Source organism: Haematobia irritans, chromosome 3 (assembly GCF_050003625.1).
Source record: "Haematobia irritans isolate KBUSLIRL chromosome 3, ASM5000362v1, whole genome shotgun sequence".
NCBI classification, from domain to species: Eukaryota; Metazoa; Arthropoda; class Insecta; order Diptera; family Muscidae; genus Haematobia; species Haematobia irritans.
In genome coordinates, this window is record NC_134399.1 from 62860606 (window position 1) to 62882579 (window position 21974).

General features: G+C 35.6%; 1 protein-coding gene across 1 annotated transcript in view; it reads right to left on the reverse strand.

Moving 5' to 3' along the window:
- Ubr3 (Ubr3 ubiquitin ligase) overlaps window positions 1–21974 on the reverse strand; it is a 97255-nt gene that overhangs the window by 45320 nt on the left and 29961 nt on the right. Inside the window, exons 2-4 of the mRNA XM_075299968.1 lie at window positions 6706–7671; window positions 6226–6638; window positions 5987–6145 (exon numbers count right to left, since the gene is read on the reverse strand). Of these exons, the coding sequence (XP_075156083.1) occupies window positions 5987–6145; window positions 6226–6638; window positions 6706–7671 (1538 nt within the window). The remainder of the gene's footprint in view (window positions 1–5986; window positions 6146–6225; window positions 6639–6705; window positions 7672–21974) is intronic.

Consider the following 21974-nt stretch of genomic DNA (forward strand, 5'->3'; position numbering starts at 1 on the left):
TTAGCCTAATTTGAAGGTTGTTGTTTTTATTAAAAATTCGATCAAATTTCAAATTGATCCTCTCAATTCATTGTCGAATTTTTCGTTAAAGCCGATTAGTAGATTTTTGCCAATATGAAATGTCGAGCCGAGTCGAGTTTTCAAAAAAATTAAAAATCGCATTTTCGAATTTGACAAATAAAAATTTCGTCTTCTACTTTCTTCGACAAAAATCGACCTTCGACTATATAAATTGCATAGGGGAAGCTTTAAAGCTCTTAAAAGGCGTCACATCAGCAACCACATAAAACTGCATGCGGTACTTAGCCGGCGGAGCAAATACGGTCATGATCAATATGGCGGACGAGAGGATAGCGACAATATCGTTACACCCCAAAACAATTATTCGTGCATATATTATAAAGCAAAGGGTTTTTCATTGCATCGTTACGGGTGATGAAAAGTGGAACCAATGCGACAAACATCGTCGGCAGAGCCGAATATCCATCTAAAGTGCTGTATAATTGGTGGGACCCTAGTGGTTATTTTGTAGGGACGTGGGGGCACAATTCTCGAAATACAGTAAAATAAAGGAAGACTTTACTCTCAACACAATTTTCAATAATTTTTACATTTTGCTGGCACTGGGGAAGGAAAAAAGTCATGTACGGCGCCGCTTTTTGCTAGCGTTTTCATAAGAAGCTGACAAGGTTTGATCTTTCTCAACGTATGGTAAAATTTATGTTTCGTTACAAAAATACTTTCCAGTTTTGGTAATTTTCTATTTTTTAACTATATTTTTGTTATTAATTAATTTTTTTTTGAAGATGTCTTCAAATTCATTTATGTCATCTGATGAAGAAATCATCAAAAAGTATAGAAAATAAAAAGAAAAAGGCCTCCAAAGGAGATCTGCAAATGATAAATAGAAGAGTAAATGCATTGCTTGTGGCGAACATATGAGCTGTGGTAATTCAGAACTTGAGAAACATGGTAAATCGAAGCTTCACATAACAGGTTGGCTGATAACTGCCCGGTTTGACACATAGATGGCGTCGCTAGTATTAAATGCATATTATTTTTATATAGTACCAACCTTCAAATGATTCGTGTCAAAATTTGACGTCTGTAATTCAATTAGTTTGTGAGATAGAGCGTCTTTTGTGAAGCAACTTTTTTTATTGTGAAAAAATGGAAGAAAAGGAATTTCGTGTTTTGATAAAATACTGTTTTCTGAAAGGAAAAAATGCGGTGGAAGCAAAAACTTGGCTTGATAATGAGTTTCCGGACTCTGCCCCAGGGAAATCAACAATAATTGATTGGTATGCAAAATTCAAGCGTGGTGAAATGAGCACGGAGGACGGTGAACGCAGTGGACGCCCGAAAGAGGTGGTTACCGACGAAAACATCAAAAAAATCCACAAAATGATTTTGAATGACCATAAAATGAAGTTGATCGAGATAGCAGAGGCCTTAAAGATATCAAAGCAACGTGTTGGTTATAAAGGGTGATTCTTTTGAGGTTAGGATTTTCATGCATTAGTATTTGACAGATCACGTGGGATTTCAGACATGGTGTCAAAGAGAAAGATGCTCAGTATGCTTTGACATTTCATCATGAATAGACGAACGATCTGCCACAACGTCGAATTTTCAGTGAATGGGCCCTAGAAAAGTTGGCAGAAAATCCGCTTTTTTATCGACAAATTTTGTTCAGCGATGAGGCTCATTTCTGGTTGAATGGCTACGTAAATAAGCAAAATTGCCGCATTTGGAGTGAAGAGCAACCAGAAGCCGTTCAAGAACTGCCCATGCATCCCGAAAAATGCACTGTTTGGTGTGGTTTGTACGCTGGTGGAATCATTGGACCGTATTTTTTCAAAGATGCTGTTGGACGCAACGTTACGGTGAATGGCGATCGCTATCGTTCGATGCTAACAAACTTTTTGTTGCCAAAAATGGAAGAACTGAACTTGGTTGACATGTGGTTTCAACAAGATGGCGCAACATGCCACACAGCTCGCGATTCTATGGCCATTTTGAGGGAAAACTTCGGAGAACAATTCATCTCAAGAAATGGACCGGTAAGTTGGCCACCAAGATCATGCGATTTGACGCCTTTAGACTATTTTTTGTGGGGCTACGTCAAGTCTAAAGTCTACAGAAATAAGCCAGCAACTATTCCAGCTTTGGAAGACAACATTTCCGAAGAAATTCGGGCTATTCCGGCCGAAATGCTCGAAAAAGTTGCCCAAAATTGGACTTTCCGAATGGACCACCTAAGACGCAGCCGCGGTCAACATTTAAATGAAATTATCTTCAAAAAGTAAATGTCATGGACCAATCTAACGTTTCAAATAAAGAACCGATGAGATTTTGCAAATTTTATGCGTTTTTTTTAAAAAAAAGTTATCAAGCTCTTAACAAAACACCCTTTATCATTCATCAATATTTGGATATGCGGAAGCTCTGTGCAAAAAGGGTGCCGCGCGAGCTCACATTTGACCAAAAACAACAACGTGTTGATGATTCTGAGCGGTGTTTGCAGCTGTTAACTCTTAATACACCCGAGTTTTTCCGTCGATATGTGACAATGGATGAAACATGGCTCCATCACTACACTCCTGAGTCTAAGCGACAGTCGGCTGAGTGGACAGCTACCGATGAACCGTCTCCGAAGCGTGGAAAGACTCAAAAGTCCGCTGGCAAAGTAATGGCCTCTGTTTTTTGGGATGCGCATGGAATAATTTTTATCAATTATCTTGAGAAGGGAAAACCATCAACAGTGACTATTATATGGCGTGATTGGAGCGTTTGAAGGTCGAAATCGCGGCAAAACGGCCCCATATGAAGAAGAAAAAAGTGTTGTTCCACCAAGACAACGCACCGTGTCACAAGTCATTGAAAACGATGGCAAAAATTCATAAATTGGGCTTCGAATTGCTTCCCCACCCACCGTATTCTCCAGAGCTGGCCCCAGCGACTTATTCTTGTTCTCAGACCTAAAAAGGATGCTCGCAGGGAAAAAATTTGGCTGCAATGAAGAGGTAATCGCCGAAACTGAGGCCTATTTTGAGGCAAAACCAGAGGAGTACTACCAAAATGGTATCAAAAAATTGGAAGGTCATTATAATCGTTGTATCGCTCTTGAAGGAAACTATGTTGAATAATAAAAACGAACTTTTACAAAAAAATGTGTTTTTCTTTGTTAGACCGGGGACTTATCAGCCAACCTGTTAAGTTGAGTTGTCATTTACCATCTGTGATAACAACACAAGTTTGACTGTGATATTAGATTAAGTTAATTATTCTTGCAATTAGTAAATATGTGTTCTATGTCGTGCTGTAATAGTGTCGTATTAATAGACGTATATATTTTTTGCATAAGTAATTGACGAAAATTGAATATCCAATAAATAAATCATCCCTGATGAGGCTGGAAATAATCCCAGCGAAACGTTGGATGGAAATAATGGAATAATTCAATTCTTGCTTTATTCGCATTTTAAAGTGACCTTGAAAGCCCATTAAAAAACAAAAGTTAAAAACAGCAGAACATTAATTACTTATACGTTATTTTGCAAAAAAAAAAAAACATTGATCTTAGTATGTCCTTTGCCGAACATTGAGTACATGCAATAGACCAACAATAGAGACTTCGAGAGTAAAAAAAATTATATTTCTGTAAGAGATTGTACAAGTTTTGGGATTAATGAATTTTTCGTACTCATTTTCGAATTTACATTGAATTGCGACCAAAACCGTGAAAATACATAAGACGACACAAAAGCGAACTGCCTATTTCGGGAAAAATCAACATAACATGTCAAAAAATTAATCTTTGGAGCTGACATATTTTTTCACTTAGAGAAACGGATCATCTGTGTAATCAATAATTTTTGGAATGTAAAGGGTGATACGGTCAAAATTTGGTCAAGGGAAAACGCGTGAAATCGGTGAAATCGTTTATTTAAAAAATCAAATTAAATTTATTTTTCAAGTTCAATTAGTATAAAATTCAGGAAAAATATTCAGTTAGGCTTTCGCTTTTCCAAATCCGAATTGCCGGGCCTCACGTTTGACGCCTGCCATCAGATTTTGTACAGCCACCTTGTCCACCTTCTTCGCCGCAGAAAGCCAGTTTGCCTTGAACTGCTGCTCGTCCTTAGCAGTTTTTTTTGGTCTTCTTTAGGTTCCGCTTGACAATAGCCCAGTATCTCGCAATTGGGCGGAGCTCTGGCGTGTTGGGAGGGTTCTTGTCCTTGGGAACCACCTGCACGTTGTTGGCGGCGTACCACTCCATGGCCTTTTTACCGTAATGGCAAGATGCCAAATCCGGCCAAAACAGTACGGAACAACCGTGTTTCTTCAGGAAAGACAGCAGACGTTTATTCAAACACTCTTCACGTAAATTTCGTGGTTGACAGTCCCGGAAGATATGAAAATGCTGCTTTTCAAGCCACAGGTACAGATGGCTTGCCAAACCAGATATTTCTTTGCGAACTTTGACAGTTTTATGTGCTTGAAAATATCTGCTACCTTTCCCCTTCCTTTTGCCGTATAAAACTCCTGTCCCTGAAGCTGCTTGTAGTCGGCTTTGACGTAGGTTTCGTCGTCCATTACCACGCAGTCAAACTTCGTCAGCATCGTCGTGTACAGCCTCCGGGATCGCGCATTGGCCGTCGTATTTTGTTTATCATCGCGATTTGGAGTCCCTACCTTCTTGTAAGTCGATAGTCCGGCTCGTTTTTTGGCTCGATGCACGGTTGTAGACGGTACACCCAGCTTATTTGCGGCATCTCGGAGAGAGAGGTTAGGGTTTCGCTTGAATCTACCGGCAACTCTCTTTGTCGTCTTAGCGGCTTCCGGTTTTCGATTTCCCCCCGATCCAGACTTCCTGACTGTCGACAAACGTTCCCCAAACACTTTAATTACATGTGTAACGGTTGATTTGGCAACTTTTAGCGATTTTGCCAGCTTTGCGTGCGAGTAGCTCGGATTTTCGCGATGCGCGAGCAAAATTTTGATACGCTGCTCTTCTTGCTTGGACGGCATTTTGACAACTGAAGAGTGAATTCCAAAATCAAAATAGGGGCAACATTCTACACACACCCACACCTTCAAAATGAGGGGTGTTCAGGTTTTTTAAATGCAAAATTGAAAGAAATACGTCAAGTTTATATTGACCAAGTATATAATTTTGACCGTATCACCCTTTAGGGAACTTTTTTTTTGCCTTGTAGGGTAAACCGAACATTTTCCCTGACAATACTGGTGGCACTGCCTGGGTATGGTGTACTATAAGCTGCTGCAACCGAGTCAAACGATTACAGGAGCTTTGTGTCGAACTGAATTGATGGGTTTGTGTGTATTACGTGATAAACCGCCGCAAAATTTCGAAAGCCATGACAAGTTGATTTTACAGCACGATAACACTCGTCCACTTGTTGCAAAACCCGTAAAGACTTACTTGGAAACCCCAACCAATACAATATTTTTTCGGAGCAAATAAACACTTGAAAAAAGTCTGTATTTTTAATTTGTGCTCCCAATAAAATCAAAAACAAAACGAAGGATTCTCTATTTCATGAAAATCCGATATATCATCTCTATATTTAAGATAAAATTGGGAAATCGTTGTATAATTTCTGTGGAAAAAGATTGAATAATATCGAATATCTGCGTGACATCTATTTATGGATATACATCAGAAGAGTGGAGAAGAGTGTGAATGTGGTAATACAGAACAATGTTCGGTAAGAGCATAGGCTATCGAGACCTTTAAACACAATCAGAGCGAATGCCCAACTTAACAATACCACACCATAATTGTTTAAGGGACATGGGATGGAAATGACAAAATGTAAATCAAGGCAATTTCTATTTATAACCCCAAACCCTAATAATACTCAATTTTTCAAGGGAATTCAGTGAATATCCTGGGAAGTGAACACTGCTTTACTGATCCTTCATCAAAACATTATGTAAGTAAAAAAAAAACACTCACCTGAACTCTTAGTGGATGCATCATAAGAAGAGGTAAAATATATGATCTCGTTGGTAGAACTTCCGATAAAGACATGCCCATTTTTGTTACAGCTTGACAAACAAAGGCGGCTAAATAGCGATGTAAGGGAAAATGAAATGATGCTTGAAGCATTTCCTCCTGCAAATCAATAAAACAAAAATTCAATAACATTAGATTTTCGCCAACACCAGTTATTCCATGCCAGCCAATTCACTTACTTGAGATATTTTTGGATCGGGAAAATAAATGGCATCCAACCATTCGTGTAGCATATTCACACAATACGTTATAATCTTCTTAGCTAAATCGGCATGTTTGCCATCTTGTAAGTGGGAAATTATTGACCACATGGGATAGGCACTGGCTTCCAGTTCACAAGAGAAAGCAGCATAATATGAGTTTGGCTCAAATTCCACATGTGATGCTGTTTCGCGTACATTGACATTCATGCCTTGCAGCATAGAGAGAAACTGAAACCACATATCAATCAAATTGTCATCACGCAAAAACACTAATGCCACCGATTCATGAGAGAGAACATTATTGAAATCGGATACCAGAGGCCAATAGCAATGATCTTTCATAACTTGACGAGTACAGTCGATAACGAAATGGAAATTTTTCGAAGGATCTGCAAGAGAATAACATTTGTAATCAAGAAATGCAGAGAGGTCATTTAGGTCAATTCCTATACTCACCATGCAAAGTATTTTGTATGAGAATTTTGGACATCATCAATTTCAAACTGATAATCATCACATGCAACAGCGATAGCTCCTTGACCATTTTCAATGCTAGACTTTCGTTGGAGAACAATTGTACACTCATGTGAACAACACGATTACTCAATGTATCGGGATCTCTTGACATTTCCAGCACAGAAGGTATGCGACTATAGTGCATAACAAATGTTCTAGTCAAGTGTTCCTTGTAATCCTGATCGGGCAACATATTCAGCAGAAAGCATACCAAATTTTGAGGGAATTCAAATTTGAATGTCCAAAATATGAACTCCTCCAAAAGTGTGGTGTGTACAAGTTTCTCTCCCAACGCTGCCAAATGTTTGTAATCATCGGGAGGTTCAGGGCGGGGAAAACGATTAACGGCCTCTTCGTATTTTTCACGATTTTTCTTTAGAACCCGGTCGTGTCTTGAACTGGGACAATGCTGATCATTGAATTGTTTATAGATTTCTTTGCTAATTAAGGCCCTAGTCATTACTTTTCGCATTATTTCGCCCATGTTATTTAGATCGATTAGCATATTGGTGAATTCCTCACATAAATGAGCTGCCATGTTGAATGTGGGCGAGGTGGCGTCACTGTGTTCGCGAAAATGCTGTAGCAAACGAAAAAGCAATTTCGGCATTATGGCCTCAGCTACAGCCAAAAGATTTGCGGGTACGGGTTCTTTATTTTGACGATTGTTAATGCCATGATCACTGCAGAAACCTTCGGCCTTCATTACCGAGGTATCGCCACAATCGCAGGCACCACCAGCTTGCGAAAGAAACATATTGAAGTCGTGATTGGTGTGATCGCCTTTTTTGAAACAATCTCGACAAATGGACATGCATGGTGATATGCCACAAGTGCGACAACGATAGGCAACTACATGGGGTACCCAAACTAGGCCACATTTTGCATGGTTATCGTAGCTGCGTACTGTAAAGAAAAAAAGAGGCAATAGGGAAAACATTAGAATTGTTTATTTTCGTATGTTTTAATTAATAATAAAATTCGACGAATTAATAATAAAATTTTACGAAATTTTTGACTTTAGTCATCGAAATATTTAAAAAAGTTAAAACCAAAAACAATTAAAGTGACCAATGTTCAAAAATTTGAAAAAAAAATTGTAAATTAGAAATGATTTGATTTGGATTTGAAAGGAGCTGGACTCCAATCAATTTAAATCTGGTGGGAAACAATTGACGCACCATGATTTTCCGAGAAGACGCGGTAGGAAAAATTACATTTTTCATATGTTGGCATAAATATATATGCTCAGAAAGTCAACCTGCCATAAAAATTTTAGATTTGTAGGAAAATGTTTTGTTTAATTTCTAGAAGGAATCAGTATGATTTTCGGACAGGTCTAGGTACATCCTCATTGCTCTTGGATTTGACGGAGACGAAAAGGAGGTTTGTTGATACTGGTGAGAGTAGTGTGCTTGTTGCTTTGGACTTAACCAAAGCATTTGACAGGGTAGATTACCTTAAGCTGATTGGTAAATTGAGGACCAAATTTTTATTTAGTTCTGATTTTTTCGTACTTATCAGGCCGCTCCCAATTTGTCCCATTCGATGGCATTACGTCCGATACACTTGCAATTAATAGTGGCGTTCCTCAGGGCTCGGTCCTAGGTCCATTGCTTTTTATTCTATATCTCAATGACCTTTGTAGCTGCATTCCAAAGTACTGTATTCCTTTTCTGTATGCTGATGACATCCATCTCTTTTTTCATAATAGTTGTATTTCTCAGCTTCAAACAAGTGTTGACTGTGCCTTGAATATGGTTGGTTGTTGGCTGGTGTCAAATAACTTGGATGTCAATGTCTCGAAATTCAAATACTTGCTTTTTGGACCTGTACGTGAACAGCAGTGAAGAATTGATGTTACTTATAAAGGTACGCCAATTACATGTGTTGATGAGATGAAATGTTTGGGTGTTTTTCTGGACTGAAAACTTAATTTTGGGGCCCATATTGATTACTTGTTTTCGAAGGTATTAATATCCCTACGTAGGCTCTGCAGTACTAACATGTATTTACCCTTGTTTGTCAGGAGAAACCTTGCATTTGGTTTACTTATGTCGAATATTTGCTACTGTATTGAAGTGATTTCTGGTACGACTGGGGAGAATATGCATAGGCTGGAAAGGATTTGACCTTTTGCGGAACCTGATCTTCTTTTATAGGGCCATCCAATGTGGATCTAGGTTGCTTTTCTTGATAAGGTGTTTTTCTCCAGATCGACTCGCAATCCACAGATTATGTTGCCTCGTATCTCGTATTCTATATGTGAACGTTCCTTCAATGTCCGCGTTGCTCATATATGGAATAGACTACCTTTAAAACTTCGCAATTTTTATCTAGTTTTTTTTTTTTATATACCATTGTTGAAGTTTATAGTTTATTACAATTTCCTGTGATGCAGGATTTTAGGTCTATTTATTGACTTTTGTATCACTTTGTACGAAAATAAATGAAACGAAATATCTTTTTAAAGGTATTAAGTTTGATTTTAGCCGCTAAAATAAAAAATAAATCGGTAAAAAAGTATAAAATTATAACAGGTTGGCTGATAAGTCCCCGGTCTGACACATAGATGGCGTCGCTAGTATTAAATGCATATTATTTTTATATAGTACCAACCTTCAAATGATTCGTGTTAAAATTTGACGTCTGTAAGTCAATTAGTTTGTGAGATAGAGCGTCTTTTGTGAAGCAACTTTTGTTATTGTGAAAAAAATGGAAAAAAGGAATTTCGTGTTTTGATAAAATACTGTTTCCTGAGGGGAAAAAATACGGTGGAAGCAAAAACTTGGCTTGATAATGAGTTTCCGGACTCTGTCCCAGGGAAATCAACAATAATTGATTGGTATGCAAAATTCAAGCGTGGTGAAATGAGCACGGAGGACGATGAACGCAGTGGACGCCCGAAAGAGGTGGTTACCGACGAAAACATCAAAAAAAATCCACAAAATAATTTTTAATGACCGTAAAATGAAGTAGATCGAGATAGCAGGCCTTAAAGATATCAAAGGAACGTGTTGGTCATATCATTCATCAATATTTGGATATGCGGAAGCTCTGTGCAAAATGGGTGCCGCGCGAGCTCACATTTGACCAAAAACAACAACGTGTTGATGATTCTGAGCGGTTTTTACAGCTGTTAACTCGTAATACACCCGAGTTTTTCCGTCGATATGTGACAATGGATGAAACATGGCTCCATCACTACACTCCTGAGTCCAATCGACAGTCGGCTGAGTGGACAGCGACCGGTGAACCGTCTCCGAAGCGTGGAAAGACTCAAAAGTCCGCTGGCAAAGTAATGGCCTCTGTTTTTTGGGATGCGCATGGAATAATTCTTATCGATTATCTTGAGAAGGGAAAAACCATCAACAGTGACTATTATATGGCGTTATTGGAGCGTTAGAAGGTCGAAATCGCGGCAAAACGGCCCCATATGAAGAAGAAAAAAGTGTTGTTCCACCAAGACAACGCACCGTGTCACAAGTCATTGAGAACGATGGCAAAAATTCATAAATTGGGCTTCGAATTGCTTCCCCACCCACCGTATTCTCGAGATCTGGCCCCCACCAACTTTTTCTTGTTCTCAGACCTCAAAAGGATGCTCGCAGGGAAAAAATTTGGCTGCAATGAAGAGGTGATCGCCGAAACTGAGGCCTATTTTGAGGCAAAACCGAAGGAGTACTACCAAAATGGCATCAAAAAATTGGAAGGTCGTTATAATCGTTGTATCGCTCTTGAAGGGAACGATGTTGAATAATAACAACGAATTTTGACAAAAAAAAATGTGTTTTTCTTTGTTAGGCCGGGGGCGTATCAGCCAACCTGTTACCTCTTTTATGGAAATTTTATTTAGGCTAAAGCAACTTTATACTCTTTAAATTGGATTATTAAAGAAAAGTAATCGTGGAAAAATGACGATTTTAGCGGCTAAACTTGAACTTAATACCCGCCATAAGCGTTCAAGAAACTTATGAAAATATTGCCTTTCATACGATTCGAGACGTAAATTCTGTAAATTTATACAGTGAGAGGTTATCGATTAAAATGGATCATTTCTATAAGTCTATATGGGGCTATATCAAAAGAAATACAAATATTAAAAAAAGTCCTTTATGTGCCAAAAAACAAAAAAAAATTTAAGTGAAAGCTGGTATAAGGTGTTTTTTTTTGGCGCAAAGACGAAAGCTTTTGAATTTAGAACAAAAATGGGATACAATTTAGTTGCAGCTCCCGATTTCGGCAAATGGGGTCAGATAGCGCTTTTTTAGTAACCGATCGTTGTCAGATTTCTATCAGAATCTATCTAATTCACCACCCTTCACGGGTACAAAATATCATCGAAATTGATTTGGAACAAGAAAAATTTATACGGTAAAATTCAGTACACCCATAGAAAAAATCATGAACGGCGTGGTCATTTTGAACCGATCCGTTCATGAAAGTGAATCAACACACATGTGTTGTCAAACTGGGAACAGATGGGGACAATCTGACAAGGTAAAAATGACACCATACGTTTTCACAACAACAACCAGCGTTCATGATCTCAAAACGTAATGGTTACGAATTTATAAACAAAATTAAAAAAAAGATTTCCCCTACCGTGACTCGAACCTGTGTTGCCTGCACGATACACATTAACAGTCGCCTTAGCATATTGCACCAACGGCGGAGTTGCCATAACAACGTCTAACGATTATTTTAAGACTTTTCATGACCAAAGAAAAACGAATGCCGTTCATGAAATCGTGAAAGCCCGTAGACGAAATCGTTAACATTCCGTTTTGATTTTTTGTGAACGTTTCCGTTTCATTTTGACAACGTCCGTTCACGATTGTGAAACGCAATTTTTTCTATTAGTGTATAATCTGCAAAGCCTCTTGAACAGTTTTAACTAAGTTTTCTTTTTATTTTACCCATTTTTGTTGTTTTAAGGCGTGTTTTTCTAAAAGCTTCCTAATTTAATGAAGCCCCCCCCCCCTAAAGGCGAGATTGGACTTTAGAGGGTTAACTGATCTTACACAAAATTTACACCAAGATAATTTTGTATAGCCACAAAATATCATCTAAATCGGTTCAGATTTGGATATAGCCCCGATATATATGTATGAACCGATTTTAAAAATTTTGGTCCTAATAACCTTATTTATGACCCTAAAGTCCTCATTTATTAACCGACCTTGCTCTAATTTAACACATTATCTTCTATAGTATACCAGGTATTCCGGCATTTTCCACACTTTTGGATCTTTCCCATAGCTTTTAAACGATCAGAAATTGTTTGTTGTGCAACATTTAATATATCCGCCATTTGTTTTTTGACTCAAAGTGCCATCTCCATCCAATTCGACATCTTCAAACTTTTTAGGTAGTCTTCCACGTTCTTCATTTCTCACTCAAAATCATTATTTCTGAACCGTGGAAATCATCTTTTGCATGTTGCTTCTGATAGAGTATGATCACCATATGCCTCGAGAAGCATTTAAGTATAGCTCTCGCTTAAATATATTGCCCTATTTTGACAAATTTGACAACATTACCCACACAAATTGGCAAATATAGCTCCTAATATCAGGCTTTTTTTTCTACAGTTTTGTAAGAATTTCGTAATCAGTAAAATACAAAAAGAAAAATTGAGTTTCGAAGGTAGAAAACATGTGCTCGGTTTTGAACGCTACTGTAGCTCTTATTGTCATTAACACACAATCATCGCTATAGTCACAACGCATATAGTCAAACAGTTCTATTTATAGATTACATTGTTGGACAAACACAAGCCCATGAAAAACAAACTTTATTTAATTAAAACAAACTACTATGTTACGAACTTTTGTTTATTGTATTCGACCTGTATTAGAAAACAAACCACTTTAGTCGGTCCCTTTTTTTACCAACAACTTTTGGAAACGGAAATAATGTAATTTTACACATATTACAAAATTTTTCTTAAAATGCAGTTTAAATAATTTTTATTATCGTTAAAATACATTTTTAGTATATTAATACTATTTATAAATCGCCCAATTATTTATTTCAACTATCCTCAAATGTTATCTCATTGTAAGATTAGTAATTGATAAAATTATTTGTTGTAAGTTCAGCACATGTCAACGTGAGACGGTCAATATGCCTTAAATTCATTTCGAAATTTGTAACAGCGAAAGCATGACAGGAGCTATTCAAATCGAGTGATGAAATATCTTTTTGAGCTTCCGATATCGTCCTGCGCAATTGATGCATTTGTCTTTCGACAATCTTAGCACACCTTGAGTTAGTTGTATTTTTACCATCCTCATCCTTGTAGTCGCCATTTCCACATACTTTATTATTGCTATCGATTATTTTTTTCGAAATTCGATTTAAATCCTCACTATCCTCTAGAACATTTTCCATATCCAAAGGAATTTCAATGCCACATTTTTCGATTTCATATTGAAAATCACTGGCGGCATCAGCAATATTTTTTACTATACCCATCATGCATTGAAGACCGAAAATATATTTGGAGGACGTATGAATGCTAGATGTGAAAGAAATGGATGGAGTATCTTCAGGATTACTCGCTGGATTTGTTATTACTACTGTAGTTGAAGGTTTCGATTGCAGTTCTTCTTCAGGTTTCACATATTCTCCTTCAGTTATCATTCTAAATTGTGTCTTTGTCTCTTCATTTAAGGATTCATTATTGGCATTTATCATATTGCTAGTTGGTTGACAGGATACTATTGCGAAGAGAGCTCCATACAAAATGGCAAGTTTAAAATTCATTTTTTTAAATGTTGTATTAACCGTTTGCAGTTTCAAAAAATTTGAGCGATTTTGTGCTCGGAAAATTCGTTTATATAGATAGCCATGAAACATCCCATACCCATTGCGATACGGTGATGTGGTAAAGCCCTCCAATTTTCTTTTACAAATTTGTGAACAAATTTCTAAAGATAACATATTATTTGCTTATTTTTGTAACAATCTTGATTATTTGCCAATGATAATCAAAGAATCAATATACATTTCAACAATACTGACACTATCTAAGATCAAAAATTGGAATTGATAATAAAATCATAAATAGTGAAATGTCCACGGGTAATAAGTTTAATTAATTTCTAAATATTACATTCAATATTTAAAGCAAACAAAAATTGATTATTTCATAATCGAAGCTATAGTTTCAACGGAGGACTGTTAAGTATTGTATGCAGAAGAGTAATTGAAAAATTAGAAAAAAAATTGCGACGCGGAGTCGCTGATACTAAATTCGCACTGGTATATTCTTCACACTAAAAATGACAACTAACAAAAAAAAAAAATAACTAACTTGATATATATTTTATTGTAACTAAATTAAACCAAAATCCGGTCCGCTTCGCTGCACCTTCCGAATCATATTTTTATGGAACATTTTTAGATAACTTAGTTAACCAAAGGATTTGATATTTTTTTTAAAGAGTAGATTGAGGGGAAGTCCCCTTACTGGAACAAAAACTGAATGGTTTCTACACACGTATTTCAACCATATCGGACAACTTGCTTTTTCGTTTACAGAAATACGATGAATATGCAGGTGTAAAATGTACCATCTTAATAAAACGAGCGTGATCCCTTTGTTTCTTTATATTATGTACTGTATTCAAGTCGTCGTGAATTTCAATCTTCTCTTCATCTTCGTTCCTCCCCGACCAGGTATGGAAAACTCACATACACTAAACTCATTTCGAAACCTACCTCACGTTTCCTATAAATTCCAAGCAAATCGACAAAGTTTAGACTTTTCACTATTCCCCTTCTCCGACCAGATATCGAAAATTCATCTAACCTGTATTTTCTACACCCATGTTCACTGTAAATTTCGAGTATATCGAGAGAAGTTTATATTCTGCTCTATTTTTTAAAGACACAATAAAATATTGAAAAATAAAGAAGTGGATACCACCCAAAGACATTTTATCAATTTTTCAAGAAAATCGAAAAACATTTCTTTATGTTTCCAAATGTGGGGCTAGGAGGAGGTCACCCTCCCCGTCCAAATAACTAAATATCAGGTAAACCATATTAATTTCATAACTTAAATTTCAAGTAAATCGGAGAATTTTAGTTTTTTTCAATTTCAAGTAAATCTGAGAATTTTAGTTTTTTTTTTCACTGTACTAAAAATTGTCGGGCAAAGGGGAGGTCTGCCTCCCCGACCAAATATCGAAGTAGCGGTTCTTTGTAACGATTGATTTTTTCACTGTACTTTAAGAAAAAGTCGGGCACATTTTCTTGAAAGAGGGCAAGGGGGAAGTTCCCCTCCCCGTCGAAATATCAAATTAATTTCATAACTTTCCCCACGTCCTTTGTAAATTTCGGTAATTTTAACTTTTTCATCGTTCGTTAACAAAAAGTCGGGCAAAGAGGGAGGTCCCCCTTACCGACCACATATTAAAAAAAAGTAAATGATCTTCGTCTAGATGCCACCCCCCAACCTTTGGTTTGAAAATTATTCCGAGCGCACGAGAAATCGAGCTTACGAACCAACTCCCGAATTAACATTCTATCGCGCCCCTCTGACGTCCACATCTACCGTAAATGTATTTCCGCTCACAAAAGCTCTTAACCAATTAGATAAACTGATTTCAGATTCGTATTTTATTCGTTGTGAGCGTTCTGTATAAGTACTTAATATCCCCCAATGTCAATTTTTGGCCCCAATTTGTCAAATACTAAAATATGTCGCCATAACCGTTGGATACAAGAACAAAATCCTGAAGGAACTGGTCGGCAGTAAATGGGGTAAATACGATTTTTAAGATAGGTCACGCGAGAAACCTCGCGTCTCAGAAATCCGAAATGCGAATCGTGACAGGTTGCCATAGACACCAAAGGGGAAACAGTAGTACAAGTCAGCACCTAATTAAATGGGGAAGCAGAAAACATGTAACCCAATTAGAAGGAAATAAAGTGTGATCGGCGACCACAGGTATGATGGGATAAAAGCCACATTGAGACTGGTCCACATGGAAGCGGTTCAGGAGGCACTTGATTCAATGTATGTCCTTGCAGGAAGTTCATTCCCAATAAATGAAAATTAGCTAAAGTTTCCTAGATCAGTGCTATCCCAACTGAATGTTGCTGCACATCGCGAGGCCTCGGACATCGGAATTCCTATGCGGACATACAGTCGAGGCGGTCGCCTTCTATGGATTGGATGTTGACCCTCTCAATTTAATATTTATTTTTCTTCTTCTTTTCTTCTTTCGACTAATACCCAGTGTTTTGAATTTAGAAAATATTGTGATATTTTGCCAAATAAATTATTTTTATTTTTATGATTTAATGTATTCTAACGGATGTCTGAAAAGTTTGAACTCAAATATTTAAAAAAAAAATCGCAAATTGGATGTCGATTTTTTCGACAAAGTTTAGATAATTTGTACCATTTTAGTAATTCTTACTCTACTTTTAACAACAACAAAATTAGGATTACCCAATAAAAATATGAACAAGTATATACAGCACTAAGTTCGGCCGGGTCGAATCTTAAATACCCACCACCATGAAACACATATTAGGGTTTCCTTTGAAATTTCAGGAGGGCTTGAGGACTTGAGGACACTTCCCGAAGATAAATTTAAAGATTTCACCTATGAGGACTATATCAGATTCTGGATTTATAAGAACCATTTTTGTTTGAGTTTTAGAGGAATCATTAACTAACATCTCTTGTAAGTGTGCAAGAAAATTATAAAATAACGTCTTGATTTGAAATCTGAAATCTGTAGAAGTAAAATCTGGAAATTTTACATTGAGTTTCAAGCAATTTTCATGGTCAGTGCACCTTCTACACCCTCAAGAAGTGAAATCGGTCTATATGGAAGCATTAACAAATGGACCGATAAAAACTTAATCCGATACACGTTTTTGTGAGCCTAAAATACCAGAATATTTACAATTTCAGGCAAATCAGATAAAAACTACGGTTTCTAGAAACCCAAGGAGTTAACCCTTTCACTACCAAAATAAACCTAATGATAAAAACTTTTATTTTTCTTCTGTTTTTACTTGTACTAACAGCATGGTGAATAAAAATTGTAATTTTGGAAACCAACCTCAATTACTTGAAGAGCTATATGACCTTGTTCTGAAAACTTGATTCTCTATTTGGCCTATAATGTCTTTCAAAGTGTGAGAAAAAATATAAAAAAGAACTCGTTAAAGTATCAGCTATAGTTTTTGTATAAATGTCCATTTACTAGAAACATAAACTACAAAAATTGTCTCAAATTTTCGTATCTTTCGTTTATTGTTATAGAAGTTTATAAAAATGTATTTTATATTTTCACCAATATGGCCAATATTTATAGCTTATTTAGATTAAAGCCTCTACTTTAAAATAACATCGAGAAATAAATCGAAACTAAGTGGGAAAATAGAATTTGGTGTCTTTTTCGAATGTCCTTCTAAGTCAGCGTTGCCAGAAATGTTTCACAAAAAACCGCTAGATTTGTCCAAAAAACTAGCCAAAAAAAGCTAAAAAAATTTAAAGAATAGCTAGAAAAAAAATCAAAAATATTTTGTATCAAAAGTCACATTTTTGATTGAAATTTAACAAACTTAAAGGCTTTATTTCACTTAAAATGCATATTATTTTAATTGTATTCATTTTAATTCAATTTCTGTGAGACTGTAAGAAAATTTAAGTCATATTAGCTCTGTTTGCGTACTCGATACATTTTGATTACTATCACAAATTTTTACTGGAAGTCCTTCGTTTATATTTCCTAGTAAAAACATTTTTCCCAGTAAACTTGCAATTGCCAGCTGGTTAATCATCAACAAGTCCAATGTGCGATATATTGCATAATGTCACATAGAACTGCATTAGAAAATATCAATATATTTCGTTTTAACTGAATTAATGATAAATTCGTGAACGTGAACACTTCTCCTAATTTTACCCAAGAGAATAAAACCCATTCTAACTGTCTTGCAAGTTTATATTGAATAACTTTTATTCGAAAATTTCCCATACAAACCTATTGTTGTCCAATTTTCGTAAATGTAAATCCATTCCATTAATATATAGCAGATTTGTTTTGATCCTATCACTACGAATTTTTTCATTGCATTTTTTGATGTTAAAAAAATAATACCACATTCAAAACTTTATTTCCTTAATTATTTCTATATTCGGTTCCAAAGATTTTGTACACTAATGATTTTGGTATTGATTCCGAGTCAAATTTGAATTTAAATATTCGTTTTTTTTTCAGCTTTTTCTTCATGAGCTATCACAGTGCTTTAAAAACGTGCTAACGACAACTTAAATTTCCAAATTCAGACTCGACTTTAAGTAGAAATTATTCTATGTATACGTTTTTAAAATAAAATGTTGAAAAACCTCTTCTATTTTTGAACGCTATTTTGGTTTGTGGTCAAGATACAAAAACTCCACAAATTTAAAGACTATTTCATTAATTTTAAGAATTTTTTAGAATTGACCCTAGCCTTCTTTCATGAAAAGATACCCATTTTTAAGTTGAATCACTTAACTATAAGGACAAAAAGAATTTATCGGCTATTGGACAAGGAAAACAGTTTATATAAGAGAAATTCACAAATGCTATTATAACCAAAATTCGCTTTCGTATTTTAAGGAAATGACATCTTTGGCCACACCACAATATTTTTTCAATGTACAAAGCAATTCACATCTACTATTTTAATTTAGTAATATCATAATAACTTTAGAATATTGTAATAACATAAAAAGGATAAACGAGTCAAATGCTAATATTCCTAATAATTTACTGACAGTTTATATAAGAAATTGAAATATGTGGAAAACCTTATTCTGGCAGCAAGGCTTAGATAAAAACGAAGTTTTATCCATATTTCAATAGGAATATGTCGAAAATAAAAAAAAGCCAAAAATAGCTAAAATGGCCATGAAAAAAAGCCAGAAAAAAGCTAAAAGCTAAATGCATTTTTTCCCGCTAAACGTCATCAAAAAAAGCCAAATCTAGCGGGAAAAAAGCTAAATTGGCAACGCTGTTCTAAGTGGACATCGGTAGTGAAAGGGTTAAATCGGGAGATCGTTCTTATGGGGGCTATACTAAAATATGGACCGATACTCATCGTTTTCTGCACACCTCTTTATGACCCGAAAATACCTCTAGATTTCCAATTTCAGGCAAATAGGATAAAAACTTCGGGTTCTAGAAGCCCAAGAAGTAAAATCGGGAAATCGGTCTATATGGGGGGCTATACCAAAATATGGACCGATACTCACCAATTTCGGCACACCTCTTTATGGTCCTAAAATACCTCTAGATTTCCAATTTCAGACAAATTGGATAAAAACTACGGTTTATATAAGCCCAAGACCCCAAATCGGGAGGTCGTTTTATATGGGGACCATACCAAAACATGGACCGATACTCACAATTTTTGGCGCACCTCTTTATGGTCCTACAATACCTCTAGATTTCCAATTTCAAGTAAATTGAATAAAAACTGCGGTTTCTATAATCCCAAGAAGTAAAATCGGGAGATCGGTCTATATGGGGGCTATACCAAAATATGGACCGATACTCACAATTTTTGGCACACGTATTTGTGGTCCTACAATACCTCTAGATTTCCAATTTCAGGTAAATTGAATAAAAACTGCGGTTTCTATAAGCCCAAGAAGTAAAATCGGGAGATCGGTCTATATGGGGGCTATACCAAAACACCTCTTTATGGTCATAAAATACCTCTAGATTTCAAATTTCAGGCAAATTGGATAAAAACTACGCACCTCTTTATGGTCCTACAATACCTCTAGATTTCCAATTTCAAGTAAATTGAATAAAAACTGCGGTTTCTATAATCCCAAGAAGTAAAATCGGGAGATCGGTCTATATGGGGGCTATACCAAAACATGGACCGATACTCACCATTTTTGGCACACCTCTTTATGGTCATAAAATACCTCTAGATTTCAAATTTCAGGCAAATTGGATAAAAACTACGATTTCTATAAGCCCAAGACCCCAAATCGGGAGGTCGGTTTATATGGGGACTATATCAAAACCTGGACCGATATAGCCCATCTTCGAACTTGACCTGCCTGCAGACAAAAGACGAGTTTGTGCAAAATTTCAGCACGATTGCTTCATTATTGATCAATCTAGTTGGTTCAACAAAGAAAAATAATCAAGAAGGTTCAGCGGTTAAAACTAGAAGTGCTCATATGTAATAGGTACTTTTAGATAATGTGGTATCACAATGGACTGAATAGTCTAAGTGAGCCTGAATCTTAATCGGGCTGCCACTTTAACCTAACCTAACCTTCATTATTGAAGACTGTAGCGTGATTACAACAGACAGACAGACAGACAGACGGACATCGTTATATCGTCTTAGAATTTCTCCCTGATCAAGAATATATATACATTATATAGTCGGAAATCGATATTTCGATGTGTTACAAACAGAATGACAAACTTATTATACCCCCGTCACCATTCTATGGTGGTGGGTATAAAAAGCGAATTATAAAAAATCGAAGTAAAAGAAGTTTCTGTGTAATGAAAATAAAGAAAATCTTTGGTAGGACATTTTTGGAAGTGCTTTTAAAGTTGTGCATTTAGAATAACTTCCAACTTTTTTTTTGCTGGATTCTACAAGTATTATAGGCTTGGGATTTCTTGAACATGCTTTAAATATATTTTTTTTTAAATCACGAATTGTTATTCGCTAAACCAGTAATTATATATAAAATATAAAGTCAGACAATCTACTGTTTTTAGTAGACTTTTTTCTATGGGTGTATCCTAAATATTTGTACTTACATTACATTGCACCCTATTGCATTTTCTCTTAGCATTGAATCAAAAAGATTTTAATTGATTGCATTTTTGATTGGCTTACATCAAATGTTTGGTTAATTAAATTTTACAAAATTACGTTTTAATTTGGTTAATTAAAAATTGTTTGATAAAATTCCTAAGGAGGCCGTCTAGCTAGATGTATTTAAACACAAAGGTTCAAGGGCTTCAGTGCACTTCAGTTCATTAGATCCCAATGAAACCACTCGAAATGAATTGGACCATTTCTATCCTATTTGTGGCCTTTTTAATGGGCGCCACAAAGGCTGACTACGTTAAACTTAGCATCAAAAATATGGCAGGCCTACATTGTCTGGCCGAATCTGTCTATCACCTACAGGATATTACCGATGACGTGGAATATGATCTAAAGCTATGTGGATTTGAATCATCAGCTGCTCTAACCTATATTCGAGATGATATTATCAATATATTGCACATAACTAGGAAAATAATTGCCTTGAACAATAGCATTTGCCATGATGGGCCTAAACGTAATATTGCTGCCATGACATCCAAAACTACTACTGCTCTATTGTGTCAGACCAAAGTCATCGATGAAATGGCCAAACTAAAGAAAGCCATTAAATTGGCCACCAAAGAAATTGACCGTGTGAAGAAAACTAACGAATGTGTTACATTGAATTTGGTGAATTGGAAATTGGAATTAACAAGTTTTAACACCCTTATCAAAAGTTGTGTTGATATTGCCAAAGTAGCTTAATATCGATTTTAAATTATAAGAAATAAAAAACAAAGCTCAACATTCAATAAGCAAATGATAAAAGGTATTAAAAATATTTTAATTTATTCACAACAGTGATTTGATTTTTTTTTCATTAAATTTAGTATACTCGTATTTGAAAATTACGCCTCTACGTTACAGTCGCATGTCTTTCAAGTAAGGAAAATTTTCCTTAATGAAGGGCAAATGATATTTGATATAAAAAAATAATCTTTAAATTTTCTGAAATATTAAATCTTTTTTATTAAAAACAACTTCAAATATAGGCTAAGATTTAGTTTGAGTTTATGGCATCATTTATTAAAAGTATTTTTTTACACTGAAGTATATATTATAATTTAATATAATTAATATAAAAATATATCTCAAATACACTGAAAAAGCAGTGAACCCACCAGGAAGAAAACGTGTGGTTAATTTTAGAAAATTTTAACTAAACAGTATTACAAAAGCTGGCATCACGCCGATATCACAAAAATAAGTAAATATTTTTCGACAAATTCAAGAAAATTTATTAGACATAATTAAGTTTTTTCTCATGTTAAAGAAAATTTTGTAGTTTGAAGGAATAAATTGGGGTTAAAAATTGCAAGAATGTCTTTAGTGAC